The sequence below is a fragment of the Rhinatrema bivittatum genome, chromosome 11 (assembly GCF_901001135.1).
Source record: "Rhinatrema bivittatum chromosome 11, aRhiBiv1.1, whole genome shotgun sequence".
Lineage (NCBI taxonomy): Eukaryota > Metazoa > Chordata > Amphibia > Gymnophiona > Rhinatrematidae > Rhinatrema > Rhinatrema bivittatum.
In genome coordinates, this window is record NC_042625.1 from 1505487 (window position 1) to 1531004 (window position 25518).

The 25518-nt window shown below is 50.4% G+C and overlaps 1 protein-coding gene across 3 annotated transcripts in view; it reads right to left on the reverse strand.

The window, feature by feature from the left end:
• Positions 1-25518, reverse strand: part of THOC5 (THO complex 5) — a 435920-nt gene that overhangs the window by 398865 nt on the left and 11537 nt on the right. For all 3 annotated transcript variants that reach the window (XM_029619746.1, XM_029619745.1, XM_029619747.1), the window contains exon 2: positions 11171-11275. In XM_029619746.1, the coding sequence (XP_029475606.1) occupies positions 11171-11263 (93 nt within the window). In that variant the 5' untranslated portion in view covers positions 11264-11275. The remainder of the gene's footprint in view (positions 1-11170; positions 11276-25518) is intronic.

Here is a 25518-nt window from a genome sequence, read left to right on the forward strand (position 1 = left end):
CATATAGGAGCAGATCGGCCGGCCACGGGAGCGCGAGAGCATCTACGCCCTCCGCCCCCCTTTCTCTCCGGCGACTGAAGAAGCGAGGAGCCTTGGTGTTCTGGGCGGACGCCATGAGATCCAGGTGGGGAGTGCCCCACCGCCGGACGAGCAGCTGCATGGCCTCGTCGGAGAGCGACCACTCTCCGGGATCCAGAAGCTGGCGACTGAGGAAGTCCGCCTGGACGTTGTCCACGCCCGCGATGTGCGAGGCCGCGAGGCGGCGCAGATGCCGTTCCGCCCACTGCATCAGCATCGCTGCCTCGAGCGCGACCTGCGGACTGCGAGTGCCGCCCTGACGGTTGATGTAGGCTACCGTGGTTGCGTTGTCCGATAAGATTCTGACTTCCTGATTTCGAAGGAGTGGCAGGAAATGGAGGAGTGCCAATCTGACCGCTCTGGTCTCCAGGCGATTGATGGACCACTTCGATTCCTCCGCGGACCATGTCCCCTGCGTGGCGCTTCGGTCGCAGACGGCTCCCCAGCCGACGAGACTGGCGTCGGTGGTCACCACCACCCAATTTGGTAGGTCGAGGGACACGCCGTGAGCCAGATTCTCCGGGACCATCCACCAGTCCAGGCTGTTCCTGGCAAACTGGGGCAGCGGAAGAACCACCTGGTAGTCCTGCGAGAGCGGTTTCCAACGGGATAGAAGAGCTCTTTGTAGGGGACGAAGGTGCGCAAAAGCCCAAGGAACCATGTCGATGGTGGAGCCCATCACCCCCAGGAGCTGAAGATAGTTCCAGGAGGTGGGAGCTGGTAATGCAGAGAATCGCTGTATGTGTTCCCATAGGGCGTGCGCCTTGTCCTGCCGTAGGAAAACCGCGCCCAGACGGGTGTCGAAGGTTGCCCCCAAGAAATCCAAGCGCTGCGAGGGCACGAGGGAGCTCTTGGAGAAGTTCACCACCCATCCCAGGAACTGCAGAAACTCTATCACCCTGGCCACCGCCGCCTGTCCATGTCGAAAAGACTTCGCTCGTATGAGCCAATCGTCCAAATAAGGATGTACTAGAATCCCCTCCTTCCGGAGGGCAGCCGCCACAACTACCATGATCTTGGTAAAGGTGCGCGGGGCCGTTGCCAATCCGAACGGAAGCGCCAAACTGGAAATGCTGATCCAGGATCTTGAACCGTAGCAGACAATGATGCTCCTGGCGAATGGGAATGTGAAGGTAGGCCTCCGTCAGGTCCAAGGAGGCCAGAAACTCCCCTCGATGTACCGCCGCGATCACCGAACGTAGCGTTTCCATGCGGAACCGGACCACCCGAAGGGATCTGTTGACTTCCTTCAAGTCCAGGATGGGGCGGAAGGAACAGTCTTTCTTCGGTACGACGAAGTAGATGGAATAATGGCCCGAGCCCACCTCTCCGGAGGGTACGGGCGTAATGGCGCCTATCTCCCACAGTCTGTCCAGGGTCAGCTGCACCGCCCTTCGCTTGATGGCCGAGCCGCAGGGAGAGAAGATGAACCGTCCCTTCGGAGGGCGGGCAAATTCCAACGCGTAGCCGTGTCCTATGGTATCCAAAACCCACTGATCCGAGGTGATCCGTGCCCACTCCTCGTAAAAGAACGCCAGCCATCCCCCGATCTTGGGAACGGCGGAGTGGGCGAGCTGAACATCATTGAGAGGATTTAGGCGAGGGCTGCCCCGCCGTGGGAGCGGCCCGTGCTGAGCGGCGCCCGCGAAAGGAACGGGACCAGGGCTGAGCCCTGGAGGGAGGAGGACGGGATACCGCCGGCCTGTAACTCCTGTAGCGTCTTTGCGCCCTGGCTCTGGTCCGGGAGGACGAGAACGCCCTGGTGGAGCGATATCTGTCTTCCGGCAGGCGATGGACCGCGTTTTCCCCCAGCGACTTGATTATCTGGTCCAGCTCCTCTCCGAACAGGAACTTACCCCTGAAAGGCAGGGAACCCAGGCTCGACTTGGAGGACGTGTCCGCCGCCCAGTTGCGGAGCCATAGGAGTCGACGCGCCGCCACTACCGAGGCCATGGAGCGGGCGAGGACCCTGAATAGATCGTAGGAGGCATCAGCCCCGTATGGCACTGCGGCTTCGAGTCGATCCGCCTGGGCGGCCTCCTCAGGAGGCAGCACCTGAGAAGTGAGCAGTAGCTGCACCCAGAGAAGACTAGCCCGCTGGGCAAGAGAGCTACACATCGCCGCCCGCAGTCCCACTGCGGAGACCTCGAAGACCCGCTTGAGGAATACTTCCAACTTGCGATCCTGTGTATCCCGCAGTGCCGCTCCACCCGTCACCGGAATGGTCGTCCTCTTCGTGACCGCCGTCACCGCGGAGTCCACCCTGGGTACCTTGATGAGATCCAGAAAATCTTCCGGCAGCGGGTACAGCCTCTCCATGGCTCTGCTGCCCTTTAGCGCAGCTTCCGGGGAATCCCATTCCCTAGTAAGAAGTTGCAGGAACGACTCGTGGATGGGAAATGCCCGCGCCCGCGGACGCAGCGCCGCCAGGACCGGGTCCCCCTTCTTTGAAGAAGTAACGACAGCAGGCGCGACCGGAGCTGGCGGGTCCGGCGGGGGATCGAGGTCCAACCCCTGAATGATTTGTGGGATTAGGTCATCCAGCTCTTCCCGCTGGAAGAGGCGCAGCGTGCGTGGATCCTCTCCCTCTGAAGTAGAATCCCCTTGTCCCGAAACGGCAGGGTCCGATCCCGGGGAAACTGGGTCCGAGCCAGCCCCCCCCGAACCCACAGGGAGCCGGACGTGTGCGGGGAGCTGTGGGGCCCCCACGCCCCCTGGAGGGGGGGGGGGCCGAGAAGAGGGACGAAGGTCGCGGTAGTTTGGGGGGCGGAGGCCCCGTGGGAGCTGCCAGCTCCTGCAGGTACGCTGTGTGCATCAGACGAATAAACTCTGGGGAGAACCCCGGCCTACTCAGGGGAATCTCCGCGTGGGAGAGTCCCGGAGGGCCATGCTCCTGTGAGTCCAGCTCCGGATCTTCCTCCGGCAGCAAGTTCGGGGGAGAGTCCCCTGAAGCCTCCCCATCCCCCAGCGCTGTCCGATCTCCCTCGTGGCGCAGCGCGTGCAAGATGGCCGTCGTTCCCGACAGGAATGGGGGAGGGGCCGGCCCACGCCACCCGGGCAAGGTTGGCAACGCTGAAAAACGAGTGCGGGGCCCGGACGTGCCTTCCCCCCCTGGGAGGCACCTAGCACAGATGCCCTCCCTGGAAATGCGCGAACCGGGCTCGCCGCAGGCCGAGCAACGCGACGGCCGCGGCATAGCAGGCGGTCAGAAAAAAAAAAACCACCCCCGGCAGCTAAAATCACTCGGTGAGCCTCGGGGCGGGAGGGGGGGGGGGGCCGCGAGACGGCGCGCCGCTGCGGGGGGGCCCGGACGGCCTGCACAACCCGCCGAGAAAAACAAGCGGCGCCATGGGGGGGCCTGTCCTGGCCTCACAACCCACTGAAATCACTCCCCCTGCTCCCTGCAGCCCACGAGGAGCGTGCAAGATGGCCGCGGGAGCGAGGGAAATCGCTGGTAGGCCGGGCACACCGGCAGTCTCAATCAGCTAGCTGAAAATAAAACTACAGCCCAGCAAACCCAGAAAAAACAACTTACCCCGGCAAGAACACAGGCTCGCGCTGAGGAAACAAGGAGACAGAGAGCCAGCACAAGGAAGGAGCCCCGCCTCCCCAATTAATCAATTAACTATCTTTTTTTTTTTTTTAATTTTTTTTTTTTTTTTTTTTTTTTTTTTTTTTAAGTACAACTTGATCCAAGACAAAACAGAGACAGATAAGAAAGTTCCACCCAAGGGAAAACAGAATAGGTTATAGGAAATCGGGAGCAAGCCCAGATTTCCCTACTCGCATCTGCTGGAGTCAGAAGATACTGAACTCCTGCAGAGGGGGTAGTAGTACTTATGGTGACGCCCCCTCGAAGCTTTGGGCTGACTCCATCTGCTGGATTGGGGACATAACCCACGGTCTGGACTGATCCAGGTACGTACAGGGAATAAGGAGATATCTGTGCCCGTTACAGTATCGGAGGGGAATAGCTAATTCCTTCATTATACAGCTAATTCGTTCATTTACACATCATATACATGCTGCGTGCGGAAAGGGTTATGCGTCTGTTTTAAGAAGCGCTAAGGACGCGCGAAACTGGAGACTGTATCGCTGGATCGCCTTGCGCGTCCGAATTGTGCGCTCCGAGCACGTTACAGACGGGAAAATCTTCAACCGAACGATACTGTATCGAGCCGTAAAAAGGTTGAAAATTTCAGTTCAGTTACTCACCTTCGAAAGATGTTGAGGTAGTGTGATGTGGTTTGATTAGGTACCAACGTTTGATAATCAAGAGCAGTGAGTCACTCTGGCTGACTAACTGAAGTTAGACTGTTTGGATTTTCCAACCCTCCCACCCCTCGCCCACCCACAGCTCATCCTTTAATTTATAGGCAGGTGCCAACTTTCAAAAAAAACAAAACAAAAACAAAACAGAGTTTGATCAGTCCCTTGTAGGCCACTACCAGACATAACACGAATTCACTAATACATTTATAGGACGTTAGACACATTCCTACTCCCATAGCAACCTAAAACTTAAGTAGGAACTGAACAAAATTGAGATGAAGGCAGCAGCCCAGCAGCAAGAGGGGGACTTCCCAGTCTTTTGCATCGAGTGTCACATATATGATTTTTTACCCGCCGGTGAGAAGTTGTACATGTGCATGCGATGCAAAGAGCTCCTGGCTCTCAGAGAACGAGTCCGATCTCTGGAAGCTAGAGTGGCAGACCTGGAGGAGCTGAGGCAGACAGAGAGGTATATAGATGAGACCTTCAGGGACATAGTAGCCAAGTCCCAACTTCAGACTGGCAGCCCTGGTGCTGCCTTGGAGGAAGAAGGTCTCATGATTGGAAGGCATCAACCTGGTGCAGCAGGAAAGGATCCTGTAGCAAGGACCTGCTCTCAAGGTGATGCATTGTCCTTTCACACTGAGGATATCTCCCCCAAGGCCCACTGCCCAGGAGGGAAGACTTAGGTCGGCCATCATAGTTGGTGATTCGATTATTAGGAATGTAGATAGCTGGGTGGCTGGTGGGCGTCACCTAGATAGCAATGGTAACATGGAAGAGACAGTTTTTGGGTACTTGCCAGGTTCTTATGGCCTGGATTGGTCACTGTTGGAAACAGGATGCTGGGCCTGATGGACCCTTGGTCTGACCCAGTATGGCATTTTCTTATGTAGATCCAAGATGGGTCGGAATGATCCTTCTTTCTTGGGAACGATAAAATAGATGGAACAGCGCCCCGTATTTTGTTGGGGCATAGAAACTGGAGTTATTGCCTTCAGACTGAGTAGCCTTGTCAGAGTGGCTTCCACTGCAGTCTCTTTGTGTGGGAGTAGTAGGGTGACAAATCTGTCCCGAGGGATGCTGTGGAACTCCAAAGAGTAACCTTTTCGAAGGGTGTTTAGTACCCATTTGTCAGATGTGATCTCGACCCATCGTTGATAGAAGAGGGAAAGTCTATTCCCTATTTCCTCTTCCTGTGGATGGGTCGTCCCATTCTCATTGGGAAATATGGCTGGAGCCTGCCCCCGGGCCTGTTCCTCTTGATTTGAAGGTTCTGAAAGGGCTGAGACCTTCCTGAAGGACGAGGTGCCTGGAACTGTTAGTTCCTGTAGAGGCGAAAGCATTGAGAACCTCTGCCCCTAGTTCTTCTTGGGGAGGGGAGCTGGGATCTTATACCCCTGTCTTCCAGTAGCCGAGGTACTGGAGATTTGCCCCACTTGCTGGCTAACTTCTCCAATTCGCTTCCGAATAAGAGATCTTTTAAAAGGCATCCTTGTGAGATTCGCTTTAGAGGTCACATCAGCAGACCAATTCTGCAACCATAACTGTCTTCTGGCCGCCACTACCGAGGCTACTCCTCTAGCTGAGGCATGCACCAGGTCTGAGCTTGCATCCATCAGGAAGGCTGCTGCAGGTTCAATTGTTTTCACCGGTGTATGTTCCTGCATTGTTTGCCTCTCTCAAGAGGAGCAAACAGAAACATGCCACCAGAGCGCAGCAGGAAGCAATCTGCAGTGTCATTGCTGTTGCGTTGAAGGCCTGCTTAAGGATGGATTCTAATCATCTATCCTGAGTGTCCTTTAATGCAGCCCCTCCCTCAACAGGAATGGTTGTTCACTTTGAGACGGCACAGACCATGGTGTCCACTTTCGGAAAACGCAGGCGCTCCTTGGTTCCTGAGGATACAAAGGCTTCCAAGGCCCGACCTCCTTTAAAGCTGGTCTCCGGGGCATCCCACTCCAGGTCAATCAGTTCCTGGATGGCTTCCATCATTGGTAAGTAGCATGAGGCTTTACGAAGGGACACCAAGATGGGGTTCTTCTTTGGTTCCGCCATAGGGTCCATGCCTGGGATCCCCAGAATCTGGGAAACAAGGGCTGGTAATTCATCCCTGTGGAAGAAGCAAAGCATGGTTCTGTATGGTTCCAGGCCTAGAAGGATTTCTCCTTCTTCCAGAGAGCCACCATCATCTGAGGTATCCGGGTCCCCGTCCGGGAAATTCTTGGTTAGGCGAGGCATGTAAGAAAATTATTCCTCACCTGCTAATTTTCATTCCTGTAGTACCATGGATCAGTCCAGACGGTGGGTTATGTTCTCCGTCCAGCAGATGGAGTCAGAATAAAAAACTCGAGAGGGGGCACTATATAAGCCCCTCCCCTTTCCTCAATCTTCAGTAAACTAGACTAGCAAAGCCAACAAGAGAGGAGATAGAGGGATCAAGTAAAGAGAAGCCTGAAAACAAGGCCAAAAGTGTGAAATTTGACTAAACATTACCCCAGAGGGAACTTGCCAACAGAACGTGAACCATAACTAACACTGGAAAAAATCCCAGGAAACAGAGCGAAATAACAGAAAGACTGACCTTCGAGCGGAGTCAACAATCCCAACTGAGAAGAGAAAAACCCCGTAAAATACAGGGAGGGCGTCTGGACTGATCCATGGTACTACAGGAATGAAAATTAGTAGGTGAGGAATAATTTTCTTTTCCCTGTACATACCAGGATCAGTCCAGACGGTGGGATGTACCAAAGCTTCCCTTACTATGGGTGGGCCACAGACAGCCCTGCTCGAAGGCCTCTATCCCCAAAAGAATCCAAACCTGGCGCCCGGACATCTAAACGATAGTGCCGCGCGAAGGTGTGGAGAGACGTCCCCGTGGCTGCCCTGCAGATCTCCTGGGGAGATACCGAAGAACTTTCCGCCCAGGAAGTCGCCTGGGACCGAAGTGAATGTGCCTGAACAGAAATTGGAGGGATTTTCCCGGCCCCAAGATATGCGGCTGAGATCGCCCCTTTGAGCCAACGGGCAACAGTTGCTTTGGAGGCCAGGTGACCCTTCCGAGGACCAGACCAGAGTATGAATAAGTGGTCCGAGAGACGAAACTCGTTAGTGACCGATAGATATTGAAGGAGACACCTTCTGACATCAAGCTTGCGGAGTTCCCTGGGTTCCGTCGAAGCGAAGGAAGGGAAATCGACAGATTGGTTAATATGGAAAGCTGAGACTACCTTTGGTAAGAACGACGGGACCGTGCGTAAAGAGACTCCTTCGTCAGTAAAGCGAAGATATGGCTCCCGACAACACAACGCCTGAAGCTCCGAAATACGACGGGCCGAACAGATAGCCACCAGAAATATTGTCTTGAGGGCGAGATCCTTGATAGAAGCCGACCTAAGAGGCTCGAAAGGCAGCCCGTTCAGTATACGAAGTACTAAGTTAAGATTCCAAGACGGACAAGGCGGCCTCAAGGGTGGCTTCAGGTGTCTAGCACCTTGCAGAAGACGTACAATATCTGGGTGAGCCGACAGCCTTGAGTCCTGCCCATTGTGCAGGAAAGCCCCTAATGTCGCAACTTGTACCCTAAGTGAATTATAGGCTAACCCCAAATCCAGACCGGCCTGCAAGAAGGAAAGGACTTGCGTCACCGAAGCAGAGACCGGACGAATAGAACGCTCCTGGCACCATACCTCAAAGACTTTCCAGACGCGCACGTAAGTGACAGAGGTAGGCGTCTTGCGTGTCCTTAGGAGAGTGGAAATCACTCCCTCGGAGTATCCATGGCATCTCAACTTGCACCTCTCAAAAGCCAAGCCGCAAGACAGAAGCGATCTGCCTGCTCGAAAAATATAGGACCCTGTCGCAGTAGGTGGAAGAGATGATTGAGCCGCAGGGGTCCCTCCGCCGCTAGATGAAGAAGGTCCGCAAACCAGGGCCGTCGGGGCCATTCCGGTGCCACTAGAATGACTGGACCCGGATGGCTCTCTATGTGACGGAGAACCTTCCCCACTAGGGGCCAAGGAGGGAAGACATACAGTAAGATCTTCCGAGGCCACGGTAGAACGAGGGCATCGACTCCTTCCGCCCCGTATTCTCTTCGTCGGCTGAAGAATAGAGGGGCCTTTGCGTTTGCGGCCGTGGCCATGAGGTCCATGTGAGGAGTCCCCCAGCGGGAGGTTATTAGACTCATCGCTTCCTCGGAAAGCTCCCATTCTCCGGGATCTAAGCACTGTCGGCTTAAGAAGTCCGCCTGTATATTGTCCACGCCCGCAATATGAGAGGCTGCCAGGCGACTCAAGTTGACCTCCGCCCACTGCATCAGTCTGTCCGACGGTACCGGGAGAAGGATTCGCGAACCGTGGGTCGGTAGCGGCTGAAACTAATTTAAAATAACGGGGGAGGGAGGGGGAGTGACTAGCACCACTAGTATGCACCCCGAGTCCGGCCCGAATACAGAGAGTACAACAAGAAAACCTGAGGAAAAAAATGTCTTTTTTTTTTTTTAACACATGAAAATTCCCCAACACTTCCCCAATACCCAAAGAAGGGTGCCCTGAAAAAACGGAGGGGAGAGAATAAAAGAAACGAGGTACAGACCTGGCAGCAAGCACCTCACGACTCAAAAGGCAGAAACCTGCTGAGTCTCCTCAGAAAAACTAAATTGTTTCAAAATTATACCTTTTACTTATTTACTTGATCCCTTAATGAGAAAAAAGCAAAAGAAAACAGAAAACCTAATCTCCTGCACTGGGGACCGCAGAGTCCCCTGCTCACATCTGCTGGAGTCAGAAAAATACTGAAGATTGAGGAAAGGGGAGGGGCTTATATAGTGCCCCCTCTCGAGTTTTTATTCTGACTCCATCTGCTGGACGGGGAACATAACCCACCGTCTGGACTGATCCTGGTATGTACAGGGAACAAGGCATCCGATCTTGTGCTTCCGGCAGAAGTTGAACCTGGGTTGCAGTCAGGGCTGACTGTGCCTGAACAAAGGCTTGCAGCCCCTGGAAACATTCTAGCCAGAAGGTGGTCCCTGAGTGCATGTTAACCTCAGGGGGAGTCTGAGTAGGGGTCCCTGAGGTGCCTTCTTGTGGAGATGCCATTTCAGAGTTGCGTAGATCCAGGGTGCTATCATATATAGTAGTTCCGGACCCATCCCCCAACAATGAGGGACCAGGCTTTGGACCCCCCCCCCCCCCCCGGGCTTTTTCGCAATGACGACACAGGCAGGACTCCAGTTCAGGCTGTGCAGCTCTGATGTGGCAGGTTGTGCAAAGAGTGTGCCTTCTGGGCTTCTTGGACGCCGGTGCCATTGCCTCTGTATATAGTTTCACAGGTAATGTGTTGTAATATGCGCGCGTTTAATTTTTTGTGCGCGGCAATGAGTGTAGATATGCGCGCGGTGCATTCGGTTGTGCGCGCATATATGCTAGAGGCGCACAAGTTGGGCGCATTGACCTTCCAGCCTGCCCCGCGCGTACTGATGGCCGAGAAGGGAAGATGGTGCCGACGCCCCCTGCACGTAAGATGGCACCCCGGAGGGTCTCCACATGGCTGGATCCCCTGCACCAGACTGGGGCCTAGCCCAATCAAGGCTGCTCAACCCAATCGGTGCTCCTTTCTAACTTGCCGGGTGAGGAAACTGAGTCAGTAGGGCACTCTGAGCCCTGGAGACCTTAAGTTAAAGTTTCCTGCTTACCTGGTCTCGGCGCTTACCATTGCATGGAGGTGCGGGGGGGGGGGGGGAGGGCTTTACCTTCACCGCTGCCTCGGATGCGCACCTGCTGCCTTTCAGCTGCTCCAGGGTCTATGTCCACGCCGGGAGCCAGCTACCGGACCAAGGCACACCTCTGAGGGACATCTGAGATCACCTCAGGAATTTTCAACTGGGGGAGGGACCCTTAGGTATCACTGCAGGAGAGCGGGGCTTGAGAAGTATGCCAACATGGAGAAGGAAATCCCCAGAACCCTCTGCATGTCTTTGGCCTGCCTGGGCTGAATGGACTCAGAGTGACTTACAGAATGTCCCTGGATATCTGTGGAGGCAAGCTGGCACCAGACAGGTGATGTCTATTCATAGAGTCACCACAGGGGAGCTTCAGGCACTATTCTCAGGAGTTTGTAATCCACACAGTTACAGACGTGTTGATTGTCTTGACCAGCAAGAGTTTACCAGAACAAAGAAAGTCATGGGAAATGGGCTACACATCCTGGGAAGCCAATCAGGATAGTTAGCGAATAGCGATGATTTAATCATGCAGTTGACATCACAACTTATGTAAATGATCCTTTGGGCAGTCATGCAAGTCCCTAGAACCTTCTATCCTTTTCCTCTATTTGAATGTTACCTATAAAAGAAGGATCACTTCCTGTAGCCAGAGAGATGCTGGTCAGATTGTAAGACTAAGGGCGCCCAGTACCCAGCATCTCCCGAGAACACTTATATTGACTAATAAAAACACATTATACTTTTACTGAGTCTAAGTGTTCTTGTGTCCCTGGCCATAAGCATAGAGGAAGCTTTAACAGGCTCGATCCTCTTTAATGTAAAAATGTTCTTCTTTGCTGTAATTTCCTAACACCATGCTAGTGTGTGGGGTAGTGTCCACATCTGCTAGGAGACAGATACTGGAGAGCTGAGGTCACTGCAGGGGTATATCTAGGGTGACGTCAGCTTTGAAATCCGACTCAGTCTCATCTGCTAGCAGAAGAGCACATAACCCACTGCTCCTGAGTCCATTGGCTACATGCTAGGAAAACTGAATTAACACAAACGTTTTCCAAACTAAAGACCCATATTAGTAACAGAAGTGTATTCTACCTGTTCAGAATCGGGTCTAGTCCTTTTGCCTTCCTGAGGACACCCATCAGTGCGAATGACCTTAGGTTTTCTTTTCTTACTCGATTCAGACATTTTGGTTTCTTGCTGTGAAAGTTAAAAGAAAGGAGACACACACTGGGGGTTTAGTAGTTGATTCAATGATCTTGCACAAAATAATTTTTCAGCTCCATTCACTGTGTATTTCATTGAACACAATCCATTGCACTGGGGATCGCTTCTGCCCCTGAAAGACCTGGATCCCCAGAGTAAGGGCCAAGGTGGGGGGAGGGCATGGGGCTGATCAAACCACTTAAACAAGGGCTTCGTGGGTGAGGTATCTTTATTTACCTTTGATTTTATCTGGGATTTTTTTTTCTTTTTCATTTTACCTAATGGGAAGAGGTTGAGCGTGCAGGGGTCAGGCATGGGAGGACAGGAAATCCTGGGTTTAGTTTCATAGAGAAGCACAGGATGCTGGACCTCAGCTGGGAAGGGGGTCAGAACAGTGAGGAGAGAGAGAGAGTATGCTGGATCGGGCTGGTGAGGGGGGGTAGGAGCAGAGCGTGCTGTGATTGGACCAATTGGGGGGGGGGGGGGGGGGGGAAAGAAAGAGTGCTGAAATGTGGTTGATGATGGAAGTCAAGAGTGTACAGGGATCAGGCTGTACTGGGTGTGTGGAAGCACATAGGCCAATACAGTAAAGTGCGCTCATCTGAGTGCACTCTTTAACCCGGATTGGACGTGCATTTTTGGACGCGTGTCCACAACCCCTTAATACCTTAAGGGATTTAGTGTGTCCAAACCCCCCCCAAAACTAATAGCGCTTATCAACATGCAAATGCATGTTGAGCGCTATTAGTCATTCACCCCAGATACTGTAAAAAAAAAAAAAACAACCCAAAAAACATGCACCCGATCTGCACATTTTACACTCAGAATTAACATTTGCCCTCGGGAGGCACTAATTTCTGAGCAGCCCAAAAAAGTGTACAGAAAAGCAGAAATTACTGCTTTTCGGTACATTCTCCATTTAATACCATATTAAGTCTGAGGAACCAAAGATTAAAAAAAATAATAAAAAAAGTGAGCCAGCAGGTCAGGGTAAGAAACCTGTGGAGGTTAGGAAAATGGACGCTTGTAAAATTGATTATCCGTTTTCCTAACCCGCTAACAGCCATCTCTCCTGAGCCAAGGGGACGCGATTGTCCCTAGCGCCTCCTTTTAGCTCGACCCATTTGAATGCTGTATCATGTGCCCAGGAGAGAGGGTTGTGCGGGCACTAGTGAGCGAGGAAGTGAATGCTGGCAGTATTGCCAACCTCGCTTATTTCCTGCGAATTTGGGCTTTTTTCCCCTAGTGATTCACTTTTTTTTTTCAATTTGCAGGTTGCTTATTATTGGGCCTTTTTTTGTCAATCGTGTTTTTTTTGGGCTTGGTCCCAGCTGTCCATGAGGTCTGCCCCCCATCAGAGAAGCACGTGGGCAGACAGCACTGATGGCAACCAACAGAATCTGGTGACAAAGGAAGATTTTATGCAGCACAGCAGGCTTGAACGCTGAAGGGAATGAAGCACTTAAGTGGCAACAATCAAAAAAAAGGGGGGGGGGGGGGGGAAGAGAGGAATAAATGTGAGGGGCTGTTTTTATTTTTCACTTTGAAGGAGCTAGAGTTCAGTGGCTGAAACTGGAGTGGTGGGGCACCAGTCAAACCATGTAACTGGCCTCGACCATATAACTGGCCTCGACAAAGGAAACTCTTTCCTATTGATCTTGTTAGACCTATCCGCAGCGTTCGACACGGTCAACCACACCATCCTCCTAAACCAGCGGCACCGTCCTATCCTGGTTCAAAACCTCTCTCAATAACAGAGGCTACAAAGTTAAACTCCAAAACAAGGAATCCTCAAGATTTGACGCTGTCATAGGAGTCCCACAAGGTTCTTCATTATCTCCGACTCTATTCAATATTTACCTTCTTCCTCTCTGCCAACTTCTCACCGACCTCAATCTAAAGTATTTCCTATATGCAGATGATATTCAAATCATCATCCCCATCAAAGATTCATACTCTAAAACTCGTGACTACTGGGAATCATGCCACCAGAAAATCAAACAACAACTCAACAGCCTACACCTCATCTTAAACTCCTCCAAGATAGAAATCCTACTCATCTCTCCTGAGAACAACAGCTCTAACACTACTCTTCCTACCAACCTACCTAACTCACAAGTTAGAGACTTAGGAGTGATAATAGACAACCGGCTAAACTTCAAAGCACATATCAACAAAACAACCAAAGACTGTTTCTATAAACTCCAGGTCCTGAAAAGGATAAGACCTCTTTTCCATGCTCAAGACTTCAGAACGATCATCCAAGCAGTCATTTTTTCAAAATTAGACTATTGCAATTCCCTATTGCTAGGTCTGCCTTCATCCTATTCCAAACCATTACAAATGGTTCAAAATTCAGCAGCCCGACTACTAACAGGCACAAGAAAGAGACCACATATCTCCCATCCTGAAAGAGCTACATTGGCTACCCGTATACTTCCGTATCATCTTCAAAACTATACATCAATGCATTTCCCTCTATCTACAAATCCCTCTCCAAGTGTACAATTCGACAAGACCTACCAGAGATGTTTACAGAGGCGCCCTCCAAGTTCCCCCTGCGAAAACGACCAGACATTACCCTAAGAGATCGTGCCACCTCCACAGCTGGCCCTTCTCTATGGAATTCCATTCCTACAGATCTCAGACTGGAACCCTGCCTAACTTTTAGGAAAAGACTTAAAACTTGGTTATTCAAGCAAGCTTTCCCAAACACAATCTAATGACACAATCCAAGGACACAATCCAAGGACTCCTTATAACATTCAGCCATTAACCATGCCATTTGTACATAGTATTTAATTTAATTTGTATATTGCCTAACCATTTATTCTTTCCTATCTCTTCCTTCTTCTCCAAGTTCTGCAACCCTTGTTAATTGTAACTGTTTTCTTCGGTCACCATAGTTCTAGTTTGTTGTATTTAATGCACTCCCGTTTCATGTAAACCAGCAAGATATGTTCTCATGATTGCCGGTATATAAAAACCTTAAATAAATAAATAAAAAAAAAAAAAAAATTACTGAATAATGAATTTTGAGTTTAAAAATTTACTTTTAGCTCATACTGACTGGAACAATCTGTGTAATGTCATGTAATCCAAAACAATCTGATGGACATTTTAGGGGATTAAATACTATTGCAAGCCACAATATTTCCTCTAATACGCTCACAAAAGTATTTAAGTGTTTTCTGTGTATAAAGGAAAATTGGTTCTTACCTGCTAATTTTTGTTCCTGTAGTACCACGGATCAGTCCAGCCTGCTGGGTTTTGACTCCCTTACAGCAGATTGAGACAGAGAAAAACTTTGAGAATGCCCTCTCTTAACCTGGTGAGCCACCTGCTGCTTCTCAGTATTTACTCATACCCAAGCAGAAACAATTTTGTAGACCAAAAACACTGACGAATTAACCTAATTTTTTTCCCATCACCCGTAATGAGCAGAGGGTGAAAACACAGAACTTTGATAACAGACCAAAGAAAAACAGATTAAGCCTATACCTCTTCAGAAAAGACTAGAAAGCACAGACCAGTTTGAGCAGACTCTACTTCTACACCCCCCAACCCCACAAAGGGCGGGCATCTGGACTGATCTGTGGTACTACAAGAACAAAAATTAGCAGGTAAGAACCAATTTTCCTTTCCGTGTGCGTACCCGGATAAGTCCAGGCTGCTGGGATGCATCCACGCTTCTTCTAAACTGGGTGGAACTGCGAGAGTCCCGCTCGAACACCACTGGCCCCCAAAATTGCTGGAGGTCCAATCGGTAGTGTCAAGCAAAAAAGTGTGCAGACTTCCAGGTAGCTGCCCTGCAGATTTCCTGCGGAGAGAGTAGTTGACATTCCACCCAGGAGGCCTCCTGTGCTTGAGTAGAATGAGCCTTCAGTCCTTCTGGAACTAAGCAACCACAACAAAGATATGCTGATGCAATGGTTTCCTTTAACCAATGAGCAATAGTGGCTTTAGATGCCTTTTGTCCCTTCTTCACACCATGCCATAAAACAAGATGATCCGATAAACAGAATCCGTTGGTAGCCTTCAAATAATGCAACAGAGCCCGTCTGACATCCAGTCGCTTCAACTCTCTAGAATGAGGATCCTTCAACTCTACAGACTGATTCAGATGAAAGGCGGAAACCACTTTTGGCAAAAAAGATGGAACTGCACGAAGCGAAACACCGGAGTCCGAGATGCGGAGGAAAGGTTCCCTACAGCAGTGGTTCTCAACCAGTGCGTCACCAAACACACACAGGTGTCTCGCCACACTCCCCAGTGCCCCGTTGACCAAGCTGCTCCCCCTAGTCACGCAAAATAGGTCCTCCGCCCAGGCTTAAAATGCAGATAGCCCGGGCGAAACGCAGGACAGCAAGAGTCAACGGCACCGGCATGCTCTCTTCTTCCCACCCCCGGAAGAGGAAGTGGTGAGCAGCGGGTGCATGCACGGGGAAGAAGAGACCATGCTAGTGCAGGCAGCATCGGCCCAAAGAAGAGAGGCGCCCAACCTGAGGAATGAGCAGTGCGGCTCGGAGAAAAACAAAGAACAACATCAACCCCCGCGGCAGATGGGACGCCTTCTCCGCAAGGGCTGATAGTGAAGGAGGTTGCTGCTGTCGCTAGTTCGGGGGGGGGGGGGGGGGGAGTGAATGAGCAAGCATATGTATTTGAGGTGCTGTGTGCGAGAGAGAGAGAGAGACAGCATGTATGTGAATGAGCATGTGTGTGACTGAGTGATTGAGAGCCTGTGTGTGAGAGATAGCATGAATGGAATGCATGACTGAGAACCTGTATGTGTAAGTTTGTGGTTTGTATGAAAGAGTATGCATGTGTGATTGAGATCATGTGTATGTATGATTAAGAACCTGTATGTATAAGTAAAAGAGAGAGCATGTGAGTATGTGATTGAGAGCCTGTGTGTAAATAAGAGAAAGAGAAAGTGTAAACATGTGAAAGAGTGTGTGAGAGAAAGAGACAGTGTGTATGTGTATGATTGAAAGCCTGTATGTGTAAGTGTGAAAAAAGAGACAGCATGTGAAAATGTGTAATTAAGAGCCTATAGAAGTGAGAGAGAAAAAGCATGTGAATAGGTGAGTGACTGAGAGCCATTGTGAGAGAGAGAGAGAGGAGGAGGAGGAGGAGAAAGTTGCAAGCAAATCATCCCTCCTCCTGCTAATTCAAAACAATCTCAGGGCACCCGGATATCAAACATTCCCAGGTATGCAGGCACCCGGATATCAAACATTCCCAGGTATGCAGAAAAAAAAATTTTTGTATCATTTTTCATTATTGGGCCTTTGTGTGTTATTTTGAAATATTTTATTGGTATCTATTTATTTATAGCTTTTATATACCGAGGTTTAGCACAAGCCTTCACCCCGGTTTACATTGAAACAAAACAATTATACATAGAACAAGTTGTGAAACGAAAGTATATGCATATAGCAGGTCATGGAACAGGTTGTAACAGGAAATAACTAAAATATCTTAAGTCAAATAACGAAAATGAATATAGAAACGAAAAACGAGGAAGGTAGATACAAACGCGTGCTCTAAACACAAGAAAGTATGAGTGGGAAATGAAAGGAAAGAGGGGGGAGAGAGGTAGAAGGTAGGGGGTCGGATGGGGTAAAGAAGAGAAGAGAAGAGGGGAGAAGGAGGGGTGGACTAAGGCATCACAATTGTAATTAGCCTAAATTATCGTTGAAAGTCTGGCTGAAGATCCAAGTTTTCAGTTCTTTTTTGAATGATTTATTATCGCTGATAGTGGTGAGGTAGCATGGTAGGGCGTTCCAAAGTTTTGGCCCCGCTATGGAGAGAGCTCTATTTCTGGTGTTAGTAAGCTTTGCCATGGGGTATGCGGGTATTTCGAGTAGTCGTTTGTCGGAAGTTCTGGTGTTCCGTTGAGGTTTGTGGGGGTGGAACATTTTACTGACTGCGGAGTTATCTGTGTTGTGTACTGCGTTGTGGATGATCGTCAGGGTTTTGTATTCTATTCTCTGAATGATTGGTAGCCAGTGTAGACTTTTTAATACTGGGGTGATGTGATCAGATTTTTTATTTCTGGTCAGAACTCTAGCAGCGGCATTTTGCAGTAACTGTAGTGGTTTTATGGTGGATTTGGGGAGACCTAATAACATTGAGTTGCAGTAATCTAGGCTGCTGAAGATCAGGGATTGTAGTACTGTTTGGAATTCCTGATGGTGGAGGAGCGGTTTTAGGTGTTTTAGTACATGAAGTTTATAGAAACCTTCCTTTGTTTTGGTTGCTATGTTTGTTTTTAGGTTGAGATCTTTGTCGATCCATACGCCGAGGTCCTTTGTTGAGCTTTTAGAGGTATGGAGATGTTGTTGATTAGAAGAGAGTTGTGGGAGATGGTTTGGTCTGAGACGTTTCGTCCAATGAGGATACATTCAGTTTTATTCATGTTTAGGCATAATTTTAACTTGTTGAGCATGTTTCTAATTGTGGTTAGGTGTTTGGCAGCTGTGCAGAGAGCGTCTTCTATTGAGTTGGTGACAGGGATGATGAACTGAATGTCATCGGCGTACAGAAAGAAAGTTATTCCAAGACTGGAGATGAGGTGGCAGAGAGGGATTAAGTAGATGTTAAAGAGGGTGGCCGAAAGGGCGGATCCTTGTGGTACACCGGTGTCTAGAGAGAGGGGTTTTGATGAGATGTTGTTCATGGTGACCTTGAAGGATCTGTTATTTAGATAGGAGGTAAACCATTTGAGGGTGGTGCCGGAGAGGCCGATGTTTGAGAGGCTAGATAGAAGTATTTTATGATCTACGGTATCGAATGCCGCAGAGAGGTCTAGGAGTATTAGGAGGTGGTTAATCTTGATGTCAGCACTTCTTAGAATATCGTTAGATAGGTTGGCGAGAAGTGTTTCCGTGCTGTGATTTTTTTCTAAATCCGTGTTGATTCGAGTGTAGTATGTTGTTTGATTCAAGGTGTTCGTTTAGTTGGGATAAAGCAGCTTTTTCTGTCAATTTAGCTAGTAGGGGTAGATTGGAGATGGGGCGGTAGTTATTCGGGTCTGACGGATCTAGGTTCTTCTTTTTTAGAATGGGAGTGATGGTTGCTGATTTTAGTTCGGTTGGGAGTTCGCCTTCATCTAGTGATTTGTTCATGATGGCGGCTAAGGTAGGGGCGATGATATGTGCCATATCTTTAAGGTACCGCGTTGGGATCTAGAAATTTGATATGAGTTTTTAATGATTGGATATTCCATTCATCAGCTGTTTCGAAATAATCTGTTCTTTTTGTTAGTATGGTTTTGCTGCTATTGATTTTATATTTCTTGATTTAATTTAGAAGGACTGGTGATGTTTCTCTTTTTCGTTTGTTACACTGCATACAGAGACCCTGGCTTGTTGCAGTTTCCAATTCAGTTTTTGTCTGCATGCTTCTAGTTATGCGTTTTGGTCTCTTTATTCTTTTTAGGTGACTGTCAGCACATGTGATTCAGGTGAGGTTTTCTGCTGGCGTGTAGTTTCTGTGTAGGGCTCTATAGTAGCCTGGCTTGTTCCGTTTTCCTAATAGGATGCTGCGCTTGGAGGTGGACCCTTGTTCTGGAGCAGTGTAGGGCGGCTCCCTGGTCGAACCCAGGAAGCACCTGCCACCAGGAGGCGGAGCACAGGAGGAGACAGAGGCTAGCTGGATTCACCACTGGAAGTCCGCGGTCCCCCCGGGTGGAGCCCTTGGGACCAGAGCCTCAGGGTCTCTCAAAGGAATTTCAAAGGTCTGCCCACCAGGATCAAGGGTGCACGGTCAATGTCTAGGCCAGTACAGTGTCTGCGATGACAAGGTTAGGAGCAGGACCAGAATCCAGGAGGCGTGGTCAGTAGTTGCAGAGGTCAGGTTCCAAGGATCAGTCCGAGAGTAGTCAGCCAAAGCAGGGGTCAGGTTCCAGAGATCAGACGTGATCAAGTAGGCAGGCAGAGGTCAGTATCCGGGCAGCAATGAGACACGGAGGCAAACTAGTACACACACGGTGTCAACCCAATTGCCTAGGCAAGGAAGTGCAGGCAGGCACTTCCTCTTGTACTGCGTTCAATCAAGGCGCACCGCAGAGCTTGGACCCGCCCCTGGCGCTATAAGAGACCGGGCGGTCTGCGCACGCCTAGGGGCGGGGCCGACGCCACGGAGGACACAGAGGCCTGGATGAACTTGCGGCTGCTGCTGGAGAGGCCTACCCAAGACCTGCAGAGGAGTTGGAGAGGTACGCGGATGGGGTGCACAACATAGAAGGTGTATAGGAAAATTAGTTCTTACCTGATCATTTTATTTCCTGTAGTACCAAGGATCAGTCCAGACTGTGGGTAAAGCCCCTGTTCCAGCAGGTGGAGACAGACCAGAGTTCTGAGGCTTGCCCATATAAGGATGGAACCCACCCAGGAACCTTCAGTATAACCATTGTCAAAGCAGAAAGGTATATCAAGCAAGTAACAGGATAACTATAAATGTAATTTAAACCAACAAACAGTACAATTGAATGAACTGTGTAAACTAAACGCTCTTGTATAACTACCCCTGATCATCGTAACGATGCTTCCGGTGCCTATAAGCAAAATCCAGGAAGCTGATGCAGGAATCAAAGAAATCCTATAAGAAGGAAAAAGACAAAAATACCTGGAAAGATTCGAACAGACAGAAAAGAACCGGCGAGTGTCTGGACTGATCCTTGGTACTACAGGAACGAAAATTATCAGGTAAGAACTAATTTTCCTTTCCCTGTACGTACCAGGATCAGTCCAGACCGTGGGATGTCCCAAAGCTTCCCTACAAAGGGTGGGACCCACATAGTCCCGCTCGAAGAACCTGCCGACCAAAGGAACCAAAGACTGGAGTCTGAACATAGAGGCGGTTGTGACGAGCAAATGTATGAAGGGATTTCCATGTAGCCGCCCTACAAATTTCCTGTGGCGACACAGATTGGGACTCCGCCCAAGAGGTCGCTTGAGAACACAAAGAATGAGCTTTTAGGCCTTCAGTAACTGCTCGGCCCTTGCAAATGTAAGCAGAGGAAATCGCATCCTTCAACCAGCGAGCGATCGTAGCTTTAGAAGCTTGCTTCCCCCTGTTGGGTCCACTCCACAGGACAAAAAGATGATCAGACACACGAAAATCATTGGTGACCTCAAGATAACGCAATAAGACTCGCTTAAGTTCTAGATGACGAAGATCACCACCACCAGAGGCTGCGATATCCTCTGGAGAAAAAGCGGGAAGTTCAACGGACTGGTTAATATGAAAAGACGAAACAACCTTAGGTAAGAAAGAAAGTACGGTCTTGAGAGAAGCCAGAGTCCGAAAAACGCAAGAAAAGGTCTCTACAAGATAGAGCTTGAAGCTCGGACACTTTCCTGGCTGAACAGATAGCAACCAGGAAAACAGTCTTGAGAGTCAAGTCTTTGAGAGTGGCACGATGAAGAGGTTCGAACGGAGCCGTACAAAGAGCTCAAAGAACCAAATTTAAACTCCATGAAGGACAAATAGACCGGATAGACGGCTTTAGATGCTTAGCGCCTCTGAAAAAACGAACATCCGGATGAAAGGCTACCGGCCGACCTTCAATGGAACCCAGGAGGGAACCAAGCGCCGAGACCTGAACACACAGGGAGCTGACCGAAAGACCCTTGGAGAAACCTCGCTGAAGAAAAGAGTATATCACCGCAACAGAAGGGGAACGAGCAGAAAACGCCCAAATCTTCGCAGACATTTTCAAAAACCTTCCAGACCTAGACATGGGTAAGCGAAGTTGACTGCTTACGAGCCCTAAGGAGGGGAGCAAGGACCTCTTCCTTATATCCTCTGCGTCTCAAACGTCTCCATTCAAAAGCCATGCCGCTAGACAAAAGCGAACCACCTGGTTGAAAAATACGGGACCCTGACGCAGGAGATGGGGCAGATGACTGAGACGAAGAGGGCCGTCCGCAGTGAGATTCACTAGGTCCGCGATCCACAGCCGTCGGGGCCATGAGAATGACTGGTCCGCGATGGAGCTCTATTCTCTGAAGAACCTTCCCCACTAACAGCCACTGTGGAAACGCGTAAAGAAGAACATCGGAGGGCCAGGGAAGAACCAGCGCATCCACTCTCTCTGAGCAATGCTCCTTCCACCGGCTGAAGAATCGGGGAGCCTTGGCGTTGGCTAGCATCACCATGACGTCTAGGTGAGGGGGACCCCACCTGCGCACGATTAGATCCATCGCTACGTCTGACAACTCCCACTCGCCGGGATCGAGATGTTGTCAACTGAGGAAGTCGGCTTGGACATTCTCCTTGCCTGCTATGTGGGAAGCCGCCAGGCGATCCAAGTGCCTTTCTGCCCAGAGAAAAAGCTTGCTGGCCTCTAGCGCCATTAGATGACTTCGAGTCCCCCCTTGTCGATTTATGTAAGCCACCGTGGTGAACTGTCTGATAGCACTCGGACCGCTTTGTGGTGAATCAGAGGAAGAAAAAACTTGAGGGCCAGGCGAATCGCTCGGGCTTCTAGACAATTGATGTGCCACCGAGACTGGGACAGGGACCAGAAACCTTGAGTCACATGGGATTGGCAGACAGCCCCCCATCCGGAGAGGCTGGCATCCGTCGTTACTATGACCCAGGAGGGAATCAAAAGAGGCATCTCCTTGAGAAGGTGAGCCGGGGAGAACCACCATTGTATATTGGCGATGGTAGAGTCGGAGAGAGGGAGAATCTCCTGATACTATTCTGACTTCGGCATATGAGCAAAACGCCCAGGGGACGAGATCGATCGTGGAAGCCATGGTCCCTAGAACCTGCAGGTAATCCCATGCCGTGGGAAGCGGAAGAGTGACGAACTGTTCAAATGATCGATCAAGTTGAGTGTTCACGAGTCCAAAAGAAAAACTTTCCCGACCCGAGTATTGAAAAGAGCGCCCAGGAATTCTAGCTCTTGTGAGGGCCGAAGAGTGCTTTTGGAGTAGTTGACTATCCAGCCGAGAGTTATGAGAAGGGCTAAAACTCTGTCTACCGCGAGCGTGCAGAGAGCGGCGGACTTGGCCCTTATCAACCAATCGTCCAGTTAAGGATGGACTAAGATCCCTTCCCGACGAAGAGCTGCCGCAACGACTACCATGGTCTTGGTGAAAGTGCGGGGGGCGGTGGCAGGACCGAATGGGAGAGCCCGAAACTGGGAGTGCTGGCCTAGGATCTGAAAACGAAGAAACTTTTGATGTTCCTGACGAATGGGAATGTGAAAATAAGCCTCCATGAGATCTAGGGAAGCAAGGAACTCGCCGGGACGGACCGCCACAATTACTGCCCGTAGAGTTTCCATCTTGAAACGGGGAACCTTGAGGGCCTGATTGACCCTTTTGAGATCCAGAATGGAGCGAAAGGAATCGTCCTTTTTGGGAACAATGAAGTAAATTGAATACTGGCCGGCGCCTTGTTCTTGCACCGGAACCGGAAGGATCGCTCCCAAATCCTGAAGTCTCAAAAGGGTGTGACAGACCGCAGGCCGTTTGGAAAGGCCGAAAGGGGACACGATATATAGATCCGGCAGGTCCCTGGCAAACTCTAATGCATAGCCGTATTCTATCACATCGAGGACCCAGAGATAGGAAGTGATTTTGGCCCACTCCTCGAGAAACAGACGCCCACCTAAGTTTCTTGCGGAGGAATGGACCGGCTGAATTTCATTGGGGAGCTGATTTAATGGTAGTGAGTTGCTGATGGCAATCTCGGAAACCCCGACGGCCACGAAAGGAATGGGACCAAGACTGGGACCTGGACACGCCTCCCCTGGGAAAGGAGCCGCGGGCTCTGCTAGCGTAACGGCGGTTCCCCCTGAAGCGAGAGAGTGTCGGGGGGGGAAAAAAAAAAAAAAAAAAAAGACTTCGACTGTTTGGGTCGGTCCTCTGGCAGCTTATGGACTGTTTTCACCCAAGGACTACTTAAGCTGTTCCAGGTCCTCACCAAAAATCAACTTGCCCTTAAAAGGAAGAGTGCCCAACTGAGCCTTGGAAGAAGCATCAGCGGAACAATTGCGTAACCAGAGAAGACGCCTGGCCAAAAACGCAGAAACCATAGCCTTAGCTTAGACCCGAAGCAAGTCATAAAGGGCATCAGTACCATAGGCTTTAGCACCCTCTAAACGCTCAGCCTCCGCAGACTGGAGGTCCTGGGTGCTGAGTAACTGTTGCATCCACCTAAGGCTTGCCCGCTGCACGAGACTGCTGCAAATAGTCACCCGGACTCCGAGCGCTAAGACCTCAAAAATGCGTTTCAAATAAAATTCAAGCTTACGGTTTTGCACATCTCACAATGCAGTAGCGCCCACCACGGGAATGGTAGTACGTTTTGTAACAGCAGTGACAGAAGAATCTACTTTAGGGATTTTTAACATGTCCAGGCAGTCCTCAGGGAGCGGGTATAGCTTATCCATAGCCCTACCAACTCTGAGGCCCGCCTCTGGGGACTCCCATTCCCTGAGGAGAAGCAGATGGTGCATAGGGTGAAATGGAAAAGTACGCGGTAACGCCCTGAGTCCCACCAGGACCGGGTCCGCATTTGGTGTCATTGCAGCTGCCACAGAGTCATCTGGTGGGGCATCAATTCCTAACTCTTGGAGAACAAAGGGAATAAGGGGCTCCAATTCTTCCCGCTGAAATAAGCCCAGGGCATGAGAGTCGTCGCCCTCCAGCAGGGGGGGCTTGGGTCTGCTGGGGGAGGGGGAACACCCGGAATCACCCGAACCGGACCCTGTGGGTCTGGAACCATATCAGGAGACCTCACAGGGGGGAGGGAAACCACTGAGTGGGGGTCTACCTCCCTTTGTAAACTTGCTAAATAAGACTCATGTAATAAAAGCACAAAATCCGATGAAAAACTGGTCCGTGCTGATTTTTTTGTGGAAGGGGGAGAGGGGGCAGGAGAGGTGAGGGGGGGTCCCGAGCCCCCCCCCCCAGAACAAACTGGGCTCAAATCGGGGGGGGGGGGGGGGGGAAATCGGATCCCCAGTCCCCAGAGAAGCAGGAAGTGTTTCATCTGAAACACCCAAAATGGCCGCTGCTGACGCGCATTCCCGGGACGGGAACGGCTTTGAAATTCGTCGAGGAGCCCTTCCCCGAGGTCTAAAAGGTGGCGGTTCAATAAAGGAGCCCTCACCCCCTGAAATGCACCTTGAACATACCCCTTCGCGGGAGAGTCAGGAGGCCGACTCTCCACAGGCTAAACAGCAAGATGGCCACGACAGAGCAGGGAAGCAGCCGCTAAGGTAATTAAAAACAGCTGAGCAGGGAGCCCCTGAGGAGCTGGGTGGGAGATTGAACCCCGCTCCCTCCTCACAAAATAAACTGCTGCCTTTTATTTATTTGATTAAAGTATATAAAATATATATTCTGTGAAAGTGAGAGTTTTTTGGGGTTTTTTTGTAAAGAAATAATTCACAGAAGCAGGGGCATGAAAGTCCTCCCTGAAGGCTCAACCGAGGTATGTGCATCTCGGGGCAAGGCAGCAGTAAACGTGGGGAGAGGGACTGGCACCACTAGTATCACCCACACTAGGTCACCGGGAAGGGAACCTAGGCTGACAAATCAAGGGGCAAAGTCCCCCTAGGAACCCCAAGAGCAAGGGAGACAAAACTGTCTGCCCTGACACAGTCAGAGAAAACTGACAAAAAAATGTTTTTATTATAATAATTAAGAAGTAAACTAAAAATGTACTTGCGTGAGCTTGCGCCAGAGAAAGAAGAAAGACTACGGAGGGCAAGCTAAACAGGGAACCAAAGGGTAAGCTGTTCCACCTGCTGGAGACAGACAAATACTGAGGGTTCCTGGGTGGGTTCCGTCCTTATATGGGCAGCCTCAGAACTCTGGTCTGTCTCCACCTGCTGGAACGGGGGCTTTACCCATGGTCTGGACTGATCCTGGTACGTACAGGGAATGATATCTTAAGGCCTGGTGTAATATTTTCAGTGTTGCCTTTTCTTAAGTAAGGTGTTTACTGTTTGAGTACTGAAAATTGGTGCTGTTTTGATGTGGGATGTTTACTATTTATGCAATTTCTGTTCAGACAGTATATGTATCTTTCCCTTGTGTCATTCTTAACTCCGGACCTCCGTTGCCGCTGCTGCGCCTTGAGGGAGGTAGGGCCTGCGCGATCGGCGCCCAGACCTGTCGGGGTAAGGCCTCTTGTCTCCCCTCCCCCCGGCGAGCCCAGCCACCGATCGCGCCTCCAGCCTGCCGCGCCGTCCTTCCTTTCGGAGC